Source organism: Ursus maritimus, unplaced genomic scaffold (genome assembly GCF_017311325.1).
Source record: "Ursus maritimus isolate PB19 unplaced genomic scaffold, ASM1731132v1 scaffold_22, whole genome shotgun sequence".
Classification (NCBI taxonomy): Eukaryota; Metazoa; Chordata; class Mammalia; order Carnivora; family Ursidae; genus Ursus; species Ursus maritimus.
In genome coordinates this window covers 19830722-19847104 of record NW_024424675.1, presented here as the reverse complement: position 1 = coordinate 19847104, position 16383 = coordinate 19830722, and the positions used below count along the sequence as shown (strand labels likewise).

At 46.3% G+C, this 16383-nt stretch overlaps 1 protein-coding gene across 1 annotated transcript; it reads right to left on the bottom strand.

Annotated features, from left to right (window-relative positions):
- Window positions 1-4245: 4245 nt before the first annotated feature.
- SNRPB (small nuclear ribonucleoprotein polypeptides B and B1) lies at window positions 4246-13358 on the bottom strand. Its single transcript, XM_040638082.1, has 7 exons — window positions 13207-13358; window positions 10831-10982; window positions 8536-8647; window positions 6458-6610; window positions 5775-5913; window positions 5320-5445; window positions 4246-4524 (listed from the first exon to the last, which is right to left on the bottom strand). Exons 1-7 carry the CDS (start codon window positions 13207-13209, stop codon window positions 4514-4516), a joined length of 696 nt encoding a protein of 231 aa, XP_040494016.1. The 5' UTR covers window positions 13210-13358; the 3' UTR covers window positions 4246-4513.
- Window positions 13359-16383: the final 3025 nt, after the last annotated feature.

Genomic DNA, 16383 nt, shown 5'->3' with positions numbered 1-16383 from the left:
CTGAGGGGCATGTTGTGAAAAGTGTGGCCGTGTGTTTTGGAACAGGACAAATCAATGCAAGTTTTAATGAAGTTAACGAAAACGTTTGCAACCTTTGACTCAGAAATTCCTTCTGAATTACCTAAAGATAGGATGATCTTTATGTGAAAATAGGATCATCACGTTATCTGTAAGTGAAAAAGCTAAATGTCCAACTACAGAGGTCTGGTTGATAGCGGTAGGGACAGTGTTCACTTCATGAGACACTCAGGTCATTACATTTGCAAAGATTTGGGGATGATTTTGATGTTAAAAGAAACAGAGTTGAGGATATAGCAAGATCATGAAACCCGACAAGTAGGCAAACGTTCAACATTGAATGTTCAGGGTGTCGGGACTCTCGAGTGTTTTTTCTATAGTCATTCTTTAATGACCATTTACATAAGAAAATACTTTTGACAGAAACAAGCAGAATACATAAACTATGGAAGAGTTTGCATGTGGGTCTGACCAAGCAGAATTTGGATTTACACCCACAGCAAACCTGAGGTTTTGACTGTTACCTCATTCAGTGCTCACTGCCCCAGACCAATTGACCTACTGAACTAACGTGATAGAGGCTTAATATGAAAACCGGAGTGAAGAAAAGTCTACAGGCAGGTCAAAACTCGCGTTCAATCCTCCACCCAAACCTCTTTCACTACCAGGGACATAGGAATTATCTTCAAGATAAAAGAGTTGGAATGCCCAGGTGCCTGACCTCAGACTTTTCCTCAGGTTCTTTCTCCTTGCTTAGTCAATGGTTCCCAAAAGGAAGTGTGCCTAGGATTTTTCTGCATTGGGTTGTATACACAGAACCATGCAGACCGTACATCGAGAGGGTTTTAACAGATTTTAAAGAACAGTTTTGAGCAGACAGTATTTTTACTTTGCTAATCACTAGGCAATGCGTGACTCTCCATTTTTCCTTTGTTGAGGAAAATGTTTACTTGTGTGATTGAAGAAGAGTCCGTGCCTCTCAGCTCAGGCTAAGAGTACAAAACCCTTTTGGGTCACTCCTGACAGGGGAATGGGAGGCTTCTCGAGGGGTGCCTCAGCCCTGCTTGGCAGTCTGGTGCTGCTTGCTCACGTCACAGGTTCGTGGGACACTGTCTGGGCCAGCCATTGAGTCCTCTGCCCAAAGCTGCCACCAAGCTCTCCTCCTTGATGTCCTTACTCCTGGGCCTTTTCCTCGGCTGAAATACCCTTCCCACAACAAAAAACCGTGGTAAACTCTTTCCACGAAGAAACTCTTTTCCCTTCTTTCTTTTTTAATTCAGGTGAAATTCACTTAACATGTAATTAACCACTTTAACTTGACCATTAGAACTCAATTGTATTTAGTTGTATTCACTATGTTACACAATAACCAGCTAGCTATTTCTAGCTGCAAAACTTTTTCATCACCACAGAAAAACACCACCTATCCACTAAGCAATCCATCTCCATTCGACCTTGGCCCCATCCCCTTGCCCCGGTAACTTCTAATTGGCTGTCTCTATGACCTTACCTATTCAGGACATTTCAAATAATAGGAATCCTATAACGTGACCTTTTGTGTCTGGCTTCTTTCCCTTAGCGCAATGTTTTCAAGGTTCATCCAAATGGCAGCATGTATCAACATTTCACTTCTTTTATGGCTGAATAATATTTTACTGAACGTCACATCCCACGGTTTGCGTATCCATTCATCCACTGATGGACAGCTGAGTTGTTTCCACCGTGTGGCTTTTATGATTAATGTACAATGAACATTCACATACAAGTTTCTGCGTAGACATAGATTTTCATTTCTCTTTGGGTACATACTTAGGAGTGGAATTGCTGAATCACGTGCTATTTCTATGTTTAACTTTTTGATGAACCGCCAAAGAGTTTTCCATCCTGGCTGCACCATTTTATATTCTTGCCAGCAGTGCACAAAGGGTCCTATTTCCCCACATCCCGGCCAGCAGTTAGCCCCCTCCTCCCCACCCTAGTGGGTATGAAATGGTGTCTCACTGTGGCTTTAATTTGCATCTCTCTGAACTAGTGATTCCAATCATCTTTTTCATGTGCTCGTTATCTATTTGTAGTTTTTTGGGTTTTTTTTTAAGATTTTATGTATTCATTTGACAGAGAGACAGCCAGTGAGAGAGGGAACACAAGCAGGGGGAGTGGGAGAGGGAGAAGCGGGCTCCCAGTGGAGGAGCCCAATGTGGGGCTCGATTCCAGAACGCCAGGATCACGCCCTGAGCCAAAGGCAGACGCTTAATGACTGAGCCACCCAGGCGCCCCCTATTTGTAGATCTTGTTTGAAGAAATGCCTGTTCCATTCCTTTGCTTTTAAATTGGGCTATCTTTTTACTGTTGAGTTGTTAAAAGTTCCTTATATAGCCTGGATATTAAACCCAAATCAGATATAGGATTTGCAAATATTTTCTTCCATTCTGTAGGTTGCCTTTTCACATTCTTGATAATATCCTTTGATGCACAGAAGTTTTGTTTTGCTTGTGCTTTTGGTATCAACTGTAAGAAACCATCACCAGACCCCAGGTCAAGATTTACCTGTTTTCTTCTAGTAGGTTTATAGTTTTAGCTCCTATATTTAGGTCATTGATCCATTCTGAGTTAATGAGTGATACATGGAGCGAGGCAGAGGTCCAACTTCATTCTGCTTTAGTGATCCAGTCGTCCAGCACTGTTTGAAGAGACTTCTTATTCCAATAAGAAGTGTTAACACTTGTCAAAAATCAGTTAGCCATATAAGGGTTTATTTCTGGATTCTCAATTCTATTCCATTGGTTTGTATGTCTATACCACACTGCTTTGATTACTGAAGCTTTGTACTAGGTTTTGAAATCAGAAGTGTGAAACATCCTACTTGGAACATTTTTCAAGCTCGGTTTTGCTCATTGCGGCCTCTAACAGCTTCATAGGAATTTGAGGATCCACTTGTTTCTGGAAGAAAAAAAAAAAAAAGCCATTGGAATTTTGACAGAGATGCACTCAGTCTATAGACCGCCTGCGACAATATTGCCATTGGGGTAATGTTGTCTTCCAACCCATCAACACAAGCGGTCTTTCCATTTATCTAGGTTTTCTTTCAAGATGTTTTAGTTTCAGTGTACAAATCTTTCACCTCCTTGGTTAAACGGATTCCTAGGTATTTTAGTCTTTGGAATGCTACCGTATTTGTGTGGTCTTGGACCCTGCAACTCTGAATTTTTCAGCTCTAGTTTTCTAGTGGATTCTTTGGCATTTTCCCTACATGGGGTTTTGGTCAAGTTTTCTAATTTCTGTATCTTTAATTCTGTGTACTTACCGAAATGCTGTGGCTACAACTTCTGGTACAAGGGTGAACAGCAGCAGGGACAGGGGCCACTTCTATTATGTTGGTTGTGGGTTCTTCAAATAAACCCGTTTGTCCTGTTTACAAAGTTCCTTTCTAGTCCTAATGTGCTGTTTTTATCATGAGAGGGTGTCAGAATTTCATCAAATGTTTTGTCTGCATCTATTAAAACAATCCATGTGGCTTTTTCCTCTTAAGGTGTATTCCATTATGTTGAACCACCCTTACATCCCTGAAGAAATCCCCAACTCCCTAGTAGTACATCACTTTTTCAAGGTCTCCTTTGCATTCAGAACTGTCTTCCCCAGACAGTAACTTCCGAATAGTGTTCCCTTCATATTTCTGTACTCTTGAAGCTGGGTGTAGTAAGTGCCCGAGTTACTGCTCAGTGATCATCTTATCAACTGAGCGTAGACTTTAGGTGGAAGAAATCACGGAGAGCCACAACTCAAAGGTTAGATTAGATTATACGCATGTGTGTGGTGCTGGGAGAAAAAATTCTACCGAAATTGCTCCTCTCCCAACAGGTCTGGTTTTCATTTTCAGTATCTGCCTCTTATTTTATCATATGAAAATGAATATACTCTCGAGTACTGCACAAGAGGCTATCAAGATGAGTGCCTTCCTAAGAAGATTTGCCAATTCACAACCATCCCCAACACCGCATGAGTGTTGACTTCAACAAACGAATCTCTGCCAGTTTGATATGTGAAAATGTCCCGTAGTTCAATCTTGTGAGTTCTCAGTATGAGGCTGTGTGTCTCTGCGAATGTGTAGTAAAATATTTTATAGGGGAAGCAGCTGAGATTAGCACTGACTTTTCCAAGGCAATCTTTCTTGACTCTATTAAGCACCCCATTTTCTAAAATCAAACAGACGCACCAGATACACTTAAATATTCTTAAGAGTTTATTATAAACTAGTTTCACAGGCCACAAGGAAGTAAAAGGACTATGTACAGCCTTACGGGAAACAGGCAGGGATCTGAGGAGGGCCAAGTTGAGTCTAGGGCCTTGGTGGGCGCATTCCCGGGGGAGGGGGCCCTGAAAGGGAAACCAGACAATCCCGTGAGACTCCGAGAACAACGGCATAACAAACAACCAGGTCTGTGGTAATCGGGCCCACGCCTCTGTGGGGCTACTTCCATAACTCTGTGGCCAAGGGTCAAAGAAGGCCTGAAGTAAGAGTAAGAAGTTTAGTCAGTGCCTGATCTGCAACTCACATTCCCAGCCCCAGCCCCCGCCTCCCACCCCAGCCACCCCATCCCCTCCGCCTCCACCCCTAGTCCCTCCCCCAACCCCCCCAAGTCACCAAGTGATCAGAGGGACGTACGTTAACATATATGCTAACTAGGGACTTCTCTGGCATGGGTGGGTTCCTATGATTATAAAACCCACATACAAAAAACCCGAACTAGAGACACAGGGATTAGCCACTGTGGCTGGGAGTTATCTCAGAGGCCACTACGGCCTGGTACAAAGAACACCTATCTGGGAGGTGGGACACTAAGTTCTTGGGGCCCATTTCCTTATCTATAAAATGAAAGGGCTAACCTATGTCAGCATCTCCCAAACTAGATTTAAACAGATATATATAAATAAATAGTACAGCAAACTCCAGAGCTCCCTCTTAATTACTAGACATTATCACACCCGAGGGCGTGAGACAATCCTAGGACCTTTGTTGGGGACTCTCAGAATGTATTATTTCTCAGTGCCCTGAGAATGCTGCCTTGGACACTGAGAAGTACCCCAGGTACAGGACCACTCTAACTGCTCTAAGAGAGAGGGAAGGCTGATTTTAAGAAATGTCTTTTCCCTCTTTCCTTTGTGGACAAAGTTGCCCTCCAAGAGTTCACTTCCGTAGGCTTAAGGCCTAGAAGCCCTGAGGTTATGGTCAAAATCAAACCTTCCCTCCACTCCCCATCCCAACATGCTCTAGGAAGTCAAGTCACTGCTGCTGGCACTTACCTCGCATGCCCGGGGGAGGGGGCCGCATCCCCGGCGGGGGCATGCCCATCGGGGTTCCTCGTCCAGGGGGGATCCCCATCGGGGGACCCATGGGAGGCCTCATGCCTGGTGGTGGGCCCATCATGCCTACAAGAGAAAAGCCCCAAGAATACAGCTCAAGTATCTGTCTTGAAAAGGTAGCAGGAAACATACCAAAGCTGTCCACCAAGCTGAGAAAGATGGACCATTCCACCCTCCCAGTCTCTTCTAAGAAACTGGGCCTTGCGCCAAAGAGGTAGGGCTCCCCATGGCTCTTGTCCAGCTAGTTCCATGGTCAGTCAGCCAGGCTGGATCTCAGAGTAATCCTGCTTAATTACACAAACTCATCATCAGTTTCAGTTAACGTTATGTCTCATCATGAATCCAGCTCAGGCATCTGCCATCAGGTGGCCGTGGTCTCCTTACAGGCTCCTCACCTGGAGGTGGTGCCCCCCGGCCCATAGGTGGGGGAGGACCCCCACGGCCGGGCGGGTACTGGGTCGGGGCCCCCGCAATGCTGGCGGTGGCAGCAGCTGCAGCAGCGGCCACAGTGCCTCTTCCTTGTGGGGTCATCACCTAAGACGACACAGGAGCCGAGTCAGGCAAAACAGCGCAGGGCAACGTAGCATCCCGCTCTCCTCCCAACTCAGTTAAGCCCGAGCAGCTGCCCCATCCCCTAAGCTACAACTCGCAGCATCAGGCTATCTGAAACCACCTGCCAGAGAAGACCAAGCTTGAAAGCTCATTCCCACCTTCCAGGCCCGAGTTAGGGAGGCCCGGTCCAAATTAGAAACGGCCCCTGCACTGTCAGTGTAACTGCTAACAGGCTGTAGGAGAGCACAGCTCCTATGTTGTCATGGAAACATTCTGCCCCAACATGTTTGGCTAAAACACCTTTTACGCATCTCTTTACTTCAACAGCATCAAAATAATTTACAATGTTAAGTTTTCCTTCTCACTTGATTCTGGGACTACATACAGAGAGAACACAATGAAATAAATACTGACAGCCTGACAGTCAGAGGTCAGTCCTTCTGGACTCTTCCCAAACTGTGGGCCTGCCCTCTCTCTATCCTTCATTTTAACCTGGAGAAGTTGGCGCCCTTCCCCAACTCCTTACCTGTTGGGATGGCCCACCAACCCCTCGGACTGGCCCTGCAAGTCCTGCGGGAGCCTGGGGCATCGGAACACCAGCTGGGATTCCTCTGCCAGCAGCCCGGCCGATCCCTGGGCCCCCGGCAGCTCCAGCAAGCGGCACTCGGGCAATGCCAGTCTAAAAAATAAAGAAAAACACTCAAATGGTGGGGGCCTAGAGAAGCAGAAGTACACTTTGGAATGCCATTGCCAAGAGAGCCCCTAAGATTTACGGGGCATCAAAACAGCTTAAGAATACTACCTAGCCACCCGTATGTGTTAATACCATTCCTCTTCCATCCAAGATTATGTGCCTAGCTGTCACCCCTACAGCAGGCTAGAAGAACTTAAGAGGCAGTCTAGAGACGACACACCACAACTCAACCTATATGCGTTTCTGTGAAAATTAAACCAACGAAGGGCCAGGGCTCCATTCAGAAGGGTATAACAGACAAGACCAGTTGACCTGGCATCATAGAGAAATGAGGTCCAGTCCCAGCTCTGATTCTCACCTGGTGGGTGACAGTGGGCAAGTAATCCCACAATTCTGGGACTGTTTCCTCATCTGTAAATGATGGAGTTATGACAAAACCAGTTGTGGTCATGAAGACTTACCATATCTACGTAAGAGTAGCAACTTCTACTAGAAATAGATCCAAGACTTATGAATACAGACATATGCTTTAACCAAAAAATATGGTAAATCCCTTGCAGACATTTATAATTAGAAAGGCTTCAGTGTACGAGGCCAAAAAGAAGGAAATGACTAGGATAACTACTCCATCCTCACTTAAGAGAATATTTTTAACATGACTTTTAAAAAGTATACCGCAACTGGAAAAATGTTTACAATGTTAAGTGAAAAAGCGGAATGAAGTATTACATACATATTACGCATTAAACACACGAAACAGATACACACGTGGACAAAAGTAAGGAAGATTATTCCTTTGATGACAATGTCTTAAAATGAAAATGGGAAAAGCTGGTCAGACGCTCTGAAGTCTGTTCTATTTCTGAACGTAGGCTGGTGTTTATGGAACCAAGACTGCCTGGGATCAAATGCCGGCTTCACCACTTAATAGCTGTGACACTCAGGTATGTTACTAAACCCCAGGGTTTTTTTTTATCTATTAAGTGGGAATAATTTATCTCAAAAAACTGTTTATAAAAAGTAACTAAAATATTAAAGTGCTTGGCACACAGCAGGTGCTTAATAAATGTTAACTATTATTCTCTAACTGTATAAAATATATACGTTGTTATTTGGATTTAGGACTTTTTTTTTTTCCCAATTTGAGAGCAAGCCGTTGTGAGTGAGACCGGAAGAGGGAGAGAGAATCCTCAAGCAGATTCCCCAACGAGCGTGGAGCCCGACACAGGGTGGGATTCCAGGACCCAGAGATCATGACCCGAGCCAAACTCAAGAGTCGGCAGCTCAATCAACTGAGCCATCCAGGCACTACCCTGCAACCCAGCATTTTAAAGTAATGTTCAAGAGCCCTTTGGTTTCTTTATTCCTTCTTAACAGAGTTCCCCATTCCTTTTATAAAGATTTATTTTGAGAGAGCATGCACAAGTGAGCACACGTGAGTGGGGAATGAGCACACAGGGGCAGCAGAAGGAATCTCAAACAGACTCCCAGCTGAGCGTGGAGCCTGAGGCAGGGCTCAATCTCACATGACCTGAACTAAAATCAAAAGTCGGGACACTTGACCAACTGAGCCACCCAGGCGTCCCTTGGAGTTAAGACTTTCTGAAGTCCAGCTAGAATGCCATCACATGAAGAAGTGACCAGATGGCCTTAAGATCCTTTTCTCCTGACGCACTGTGTACACCAGCTGAGGAAGAAAGGGAGGGCTTTAAGGTTGGAAACCCTCCAATCCTGGTTCCCCATCTCTACTTCCTCCTGTGGGGTAACCCCTTTGAGAGTCTATTATCTATAAAAAGGGTACAAAAATCAGAGGATACCTGTGAGTAATGCAGTGAAATGCAGAGAACCTAACACAGAGCCTGGCTCACAGCAGGCTCCCCTGCTTATACTGGCCCTCTGCACTGACTTACATCTTTGGGAGGAGGTCCCTCTACGGTCATTGAGACCAGGTTCTCCCCCCGAAGCAGCACCAGACCGAGGACTCGCTTCTCTTCTCTTTCTGCTTGTTTTGAGTTCTTCGGCCTGAGGATGGGTTTGGGAAAAGAAATAAGCAAGCATCAGAAAAAGCGAAAAGCTCCCGTTCACCTGTCTAGGGGCCTCCAAGATTTGTTTTACACTGTATCTCCCAACAAATGGTACAAAAACTTCCTCTGAGACAGCTCCTCTCAATAGTCTTCATAGACTGAACTCATCACCCCTTAGTGGTTGTCTCCCACGCCAAGGGGATGCGCTGACCAAGAGACAGGACGAGAATTAAGAAAGTCCAGCCCTGGCTTGAATGTTATTCCGTAACCATCGGGAAGACCTTTCCTCAGTCCAGTCTTCTTTGACTTTACCCTACTCCCTCCTTTCAGCTTAAGGCCTTATCAGTGTGAGGAGGCAGCACGAACAACTCAAGTCCACCGAACCTCTCAGCCCTCTCGCACGCAGCACCCTTCCACTACCAAGTCAGCCGCGCAGAACGATTCACTACAGCCCTCACCTCACCTCAGAAATAGAAACAAAAAAGGAGTAACTATTAGAAATTACACCTCTGTCCTCAGCACAAAAACAGACATTCCCAATGCAACCGCCAGAAAAGGAGGACAAAATATATAGCTGATCCTTGAACAACATGGGTCTGAACTATGCAGGGCCACTCGTATGGTAATTTTTTTGATACGGTACTGCAAATGTATTTTCTCTTATGATTTTAATAACTTTTCTCTATCTTACTTTATTGTAAGGATACAGTATATAATACATGTGCATACAAAATACATGTTCATATGTTTAGATTATTGATAAGGCCTCCGAACAACAACAGGCCATAGTAATTCAGTCTGGGGGGAGTCCGAAGTTATACATGGATTTTAGACTGAGTGGGGTCGGTGCCCCAACCCCTAAGTTGTTTGAGGGTCAACTGTACATGTAAACTGGGAAATAAAATAACTGCAGCAAGAAAGGGGAAGGGAAGAAAAAGTCAAAACCAATATCCTAAAAATAAAGGAAAGACAAAATGATCTGATTTTTAAAAACTTAGAGGTTTCCTTTTAATAGTATTTTTTATATTAAATCAACAGCAGTTTTCTGTGGGTGGACATTTCTTCCTTTTTCCTTATCTATATTTTTTTAAAGAAAAGCACGTATTGCTCTTTCATTAAAAAAAAAAAAAAAAAACCCAAAACAAAAAAACAAAAACACAAACCAAAAAACCACACACACACACACACACACACACACACACACACACAAAACCCTTCTGGGTATTTAAGTCTTTCTTCATATACTTCTATGTACCTTCAAAATATATTTCCCAATAAACTTTTCTAAATTATCAGAACAGTTTCATTAAAAGACAACAACAACAACAGGAGAGAACCATGTGGAATAGTTCTACCCTGATTTGCTAGCCCCCTAATGTGTCCCTGGCACTCAACCATCCCTACCACATTGTGCCCTGTACTTCTCGACCTCTTGCCGCAAAAAGAAAACAATAGCCCTAAAGGGAATCAGAAGCCACCAACGATATAAAGTGGACCACTGCATGTGGCAAAAGACCGCTGAATGATCACGAAAATCACATAACCTCTTTGGGCCTCAGGATGCCTTGAATGTAATATGCACGAAAAGCTAGCCCACATTTTTTAATAGGCCAGAAGCTTAAGATCTGTGAGTCTTAAGACAAGGGAGTTATCCAATTACATATGGAATTGTAGAAAAGTAGAAAATAGCTCCAATTGTGTCTATAAATGCCAACAAAAGTCACTGGCCCCAAACCCACACGGGAAGCTGAGCACTTACCCTGAAGAGGGTCAGAGGCTTCTTAAAGCAGTTTCAGACCAGGCTGCATTGGGAGAGCCCTTTAGGCTACAGCTTTACAAATAGGCAATGAGGCCAGAAAATCAAGCTCTCCCCCCTTACACACCTGTGGGGAGAACATGAGAGCCCTTTACCCCAGTACCCAGGGGCACACAAAGTCAGAGAAACAAAAAGCCTAGCAGCCCTCCTTACAACTTGTACTCAGCTAGGACTAGAGAGCAAGGCTGGCCAGGCTACCAGAGAAGGAGATTTCTTAGAGTCCAGTGTCCCCATTTAAATCTGCCCTCTAACACAGGAGAGCAACCAAGGAACCAGCTAGCTACATCACCACCTGTCGCTCGGCCCACCCACCCAATCCACTCCCCTCGCAACTCACATCCCACCCCACGCAGCCCACTTCTCACTTGATCTTCCTGAACTCATCGCAGTCACAGAGGATCAAATTCATGTGCTTGTCGAAAGCCTTGAAGGTGCCGATGAAGATGCGGCCGTCTTGCAGGATGCACCTCATCCTGTAGTCGATGTGCTGCAGCATCTTGCTGCTCTTGCCCACGGTCTGCAAGGACAATCAGCAGGATGAGTCCGGCTCTTCCGGACCTCGGTATCCCAGCCCAGCAGCCGTGGCCTTCTTTTCCACATGCAGATTCTCAGCTCTGGCTGCTGGCCACAGCCCTTCCCCAGGAATTCTCCCACACCACCTCTGCCCACAACTGCTATTCCCCTTCCCTTAAAATCGTCTTTTTCATATTACAATTGCCTGTGTCTGTGCTGTGTCAGTTTCAGGCGTGAGGGTGCAAAGTGTCTCCAAACGAATCCAATCCCCCCCAGACCAGATGAGCCACCTGCCACTGTGCAGATTATAGGTGACCAGTGCTGTGGAACACCCGCAGCCCATTTTAAAGACCGAGGGAACGAGGAGCTGGAATGATTGGCACTAAAGATCCAATCAACGAGAATTTGTCATCAGAAAGGAGCTGATCAGCTTGGAGGCAAAGAGAATGGAATCCCTGAATCAAAAATGTTCGTGTGCCTCCAAGACTACCTTTGGGTAGGGAAACTTTCTGGGGGCCAGGGCGCTCATCAGTTTGAACACATACTGGTCTTTAAGAACATACGTAACTTGCTATACTTCTTTATCAATCCAACAACCTTTTCTGCTTTGCAGCTTGGCTTCCAATATAGCTTTGCTACAAGTGAGACTAAATAGATCTCATACTACAAACTGTCGGGTGCCTTTAGCAGTTCTCTCTCTCTCTAGAAATTAACCACCTGCCATCTGATTTGTCTGTCAGCCAGTGTGACTGGTGTGGGCTTCTCCTAACTCATCCAAGCGCCTGCTCCGTGCCAGGCACTGTGCTTGCTGTCCATCTCTGTGAGCCTGGACAAGAACGGGTTTTTGAACCTACCGATGTGTGGATCCGAACCTCGACTGACACCCTGGAGACGCAGGCTACGCGGTTCACTCTCCCTCAAATGACCATGTTAACCGGCTCGTTCACAGATGTGAACCTTTATGGCAACATTTACTGGTCCGTGCGCCTTGTTAAGAGCTAAGTCTTCCTGGGTGCTGTGTACCAGGCACCGTGACAAGCACTACAGAGTTCATTTAATTCTAGAAATCAGGCTAATTATTATTCGTATTTTACAGATGCATCCACTGAGACCAGGAGAGGTTAAGTAGCTAGCCCTGTCTCACAGCCAGGAAGCTGGGCTGGAACCTGGACAGGCTGAATCCAGTGCCTACTCTACAAACGATCCCACAAACAATTCCCCGCTTTCAGTTCACCCAACACGTAATGGCTACAGAACAGTGCTCTTTCTCAACACAACTAAGTTCCTGTCACTTTGCTGGCCAAATCCTTCAATGGCATGCCTCATCACCAACAGGATTTGGTAGCATGTAAAGCCTTTAGAAACCAGGTTCCTGCCAATTCCTCCCATCTCTCTTTCCACCCCTTCCTCTCTTCCTCCTCCAGGGACTTTCAACAGTGCTACCCTTCATGCTTCCTTCCCATCTGTAACACTGCCTTCCATCTTCACTGGGAAGACACCTCTAACAATCTTTTGGGACTCTGCTCAGGAATCATCTACTCCAGAAAGCGTTCTTACCCCGCCCCTCCCTCGCCGTTACTTTTATGTAATGCATAATTACCACTCTGGATTATAGTATCTGTGTCCCCAACTAGAAAGTCACCTGGGTGAAGGAGGGAAGCATTTCATCATGTAGCCCCAGTGCCTGAAAAGTCAGACAAACTCAAACACACAGACATGCTCAACAACTGAGTTGAACTCTTCCTCCAAACATTCTCGTTCACCCTCCCATTCCCTCCTCCCATCTACTGGACCCAGGCACACTCCCCGGTTTCGGCCACAAGTCCTCCCACCTCTTTCTGCAACTCATCCTCAGACCCTCACCCCGTTCCACAAGTCCTCCTGAGGCTGTAATGCCTGCTCCGAACCCCCAGACACGCATTAATTCTGCAAAAGTTTCCTTAGTGCCTGCAGGACCCCAAGCACTGTGGCCACAGCGGCATGGAGAGCCGCGGTTCTATCCTCGCCACCACCGAGCGACCCCGGCCTCCGTCCCTCGGTTCCAGCCTTCCCCTCCCCCATCCCGCCGAATGGCCAAGGTCCGGGTCTCCCCTGCCCAGACGGGGCGGCCGCGGCCCGGGCCTTCACGGCCATGAGCGGCCAACCGACGATCTCCCCCCGGATCGGTCGCGGTCCCCACTCCACGACGGACTCGGAAGTTCCCGCGCCGCTAGCCTGCGCCTCCTCACCATGGTGGCGGTTCTGATGGCTCCGATTCCCGCCGGATTCCTCTCGGCACAGGCCTAGACACCCGCCAGCAGCTCTCTTCCCGCCGCCGCTACCGGAAGTGCGGCCGCGGATAAAATGGGGTCGGGTAAAAGCTACTTCCGGCCCGGCGTCCGCTCTTGAGTTCCGGCCAAAACGCGGAGCGGTGAGCGCAGAGGCCGCGGGGGCTTGGGGCGCGGCTAACGTCAAACTGAACTTTCCGGAGATGTTTGGTCACCTTCCTACTTTCAGTCCGTTCCCGAATCGCTCCTCCACACCTTCTTTCCCTCCCCCACGCCGCCCTGTCCCATTACCTCTAGGTAACCATCTCCCATCACTTCCCCCCCTCCCCTCCCCCCAACCCACCCCATCCCACCCCCCACCCCCCCGCAGCCACTGCCCTCGCTTTTCCGCGAATTAGCTTGCCGTGCTCCTGCCTTAGCCCCTTTGCAGTTGCTGTTGCCTCTGCCTGGAATGCTAATCGTCCAGCTCTGTGCACGACTCATGCTTTCACTTCCTTCAGGACTTAAGCTCAAATAACATTTTCCCACTGAGAACTTTGCTGACCATCCTGATTAAAACTGCAACGTTCCCTCCCATCCCTGCTTTAACTTTCTCCTTACCATTATCCCTAATATACTATTTCTGTTATTTTATTATTCCTCCCCACTAGAATGGAAATTCTGAGGGTATAAATTTTCCTTTGTGTATTTTTCGTTATTGCAATGCCTAAAACACTACTTAGCACAAAACAAGGGTGGAAAACATATTTGAATGGAGGAATGAGTCAAATCCCATACGGTCCTTGGACTTGTGACTACTACCTAAAGGCTCAGGAATTTCAAATTTATTCCTCTAACCCAGGGCTCTTCGTTTTAACTCGTGGCCTTTTCTCCCCAGCCACCTGCTTGACCTGGAGGTCTAATAGGTGTACTAAACCTAACATGATGAAAATTGGATTCTTGATTGTATTCGCTCTTCTTCCCAAACCCACTTCTTAGCAGTGTTCCCCATCTCAGGAGTTTCTCGAGTTAAAAAAACAAAAAGCAAAATGACAAACTTGGAAGCATCCTTGATTCCTCTCTCCCTCTCCCATCTCATAATTCATCCATCAGCAGATTCTGTGGACCTCACCTACAAAATGTCTTGAATCACCTGTTCCACTGCTACAGTGCTTTCCTTGCTACCGTCAGCTTGTAAATTTCCACAAACAAGAAAAAGGGGGTCATGAATTCATCGGCCTTTGTTTGGTAAAGTGTTCCTAAGGTTCAGTCTAGATCAGGGCCTGGCAAACTTTTGCTGTTAAGGGTCAGATAGATCAGATAGTGCTTTAGGGTTTGTGGGCCACACGATCTCTGTTGCAATGACTCAATCCAACCATGACAGGATGAAAGCAGCTCGAGACAACATAACAAATATATGGCTGTTACAATAAAACTTTACAAACACAAATACTGTTCTTTTGATTCTTTTCAACCATTTAAAATATAAAAATCATTCCTACTTCACAGCCCTTACCAAAGCATGTGTCAGGATCTGAAGGGCTGCAGCGAACAGACCTCTGGGGCACAAGTGAGTGGAGACTGAAGAGCTGGTGAGCAGGGGAGGTCAAGGCACTGCCATAGGTGCTGTTGGAAATGGAGGCTGGAGCACTGCAAGCCCCCAGTGCTCTGTGCACAGCTCGACCTAGGGCAGCTAAGGGGGGCATGGGCCCTAAGGTGTGTGTCCGTGGGGCTGAAGGGAGGGTACAGGAGAAGCGCCCTGGGCTGGGACACTGGCCTATGCTGTTTGGGCTCCGGATTAAGCCACCACTGCCTGAGTGGGGAGCCAGGGAAAACATGGTGGCCAATCAGTTGGAGAAAGCTGTGTCCTGCAGGCACTTAGCATGGGACAAAACTGCACGGACCGAGGAGCTTTCTAGTTCCCAGAGGAAGTGGGAAGATGGAAAAAGGAGAACTGATGAGTAGCAGCGGGAAGGGTTTTATGATGTCGGCTCTGCCCCAGAGCCTGGTCAGCCGGGTAAGCGGGACTGCCCTGGTCGTCTACATCAGCAGGGCAAAGCATGTCCTTGTGTATAACCTGACTTACAATTATCATATGGTTTCTCTCATCTATGGAACATAAGAACTAGGAAGATCGGTAGGAGAAGAAAGGGATAAAGAAGGGGGGGTAATCAGAAGGGGGAAAGAAGCATGAGAGACTATGGACTCTGGGAAACAAACTGAGGGCTTCAGAGGGGAGGGGGGTGGGGGAATGGGATAGACCGGTGATGGGTAGTAAGGGGGGCATGTATTGCATGGTGCACTGGGTGTTATACGCAACTAATGAATCATGGAACTTTACATCAAAAACTAGGGATGTACTGTATGGTGACTAACATAATATAATTAAAAATATTATTATTAAAAAAAAAACACCTGACTTTGCGAGATTTTCAATCCTCAGCTGTTGCCCCAACATTCAGACAGAGAGGGAATGCTTTTATTCTTTAGAACACTGGTGATGGAATTCTAGGAATCTGGTTTCCTTTTTTTTTTTTTTTTTTTTTTTCTTTTTTAAGATTCTAGAATGTCATATTACAACCTGTCCCAAATTTCTCTTTAATTAAAGAGTAAGTGCATGTCTGGCTATCCTCCAAAACAATTTCTAGATTAAAATTAATGAATAGGGTACAGCGCTAGACAAAAATCATCTTTATATAAGGAGAACATGGATTTTTATCCCTTATACATATCATGCATCTTAGGAGAAAATAAAAACAGCGTAGCACGGTATTCTATTACATTTCCATTAGGAAAAAGATTATGCTAGAAATCTCACTGCTGACCAACAAGGGCAGGCATACGGCTAGGCTGTCTTCGACCAGTGAGTAGAGGAATGAGGGAGGGGATCACTAGCAGGACTGGACCCGAGGAATGCAGGGCTGAGGGGACACGGTATTGGAGCTGTATTTAGGAGTCTTTAGACCTATGAACCGACGCAGGGAATAGCTAAGAAGCCCAAAGCACTGATTCGTGGCTGGAGAACAGTTTGGGCAAGGTTAAAGGACCCGATCCTGGAATCCAGAAGGCCACGTAGGGAGGATGGCTAAAGGGTCCCTGGAACCAGAGGACGTGAACAGACCACCGAGGAACAGCAGTGCTTCCAGAGGGTAGAGAGGG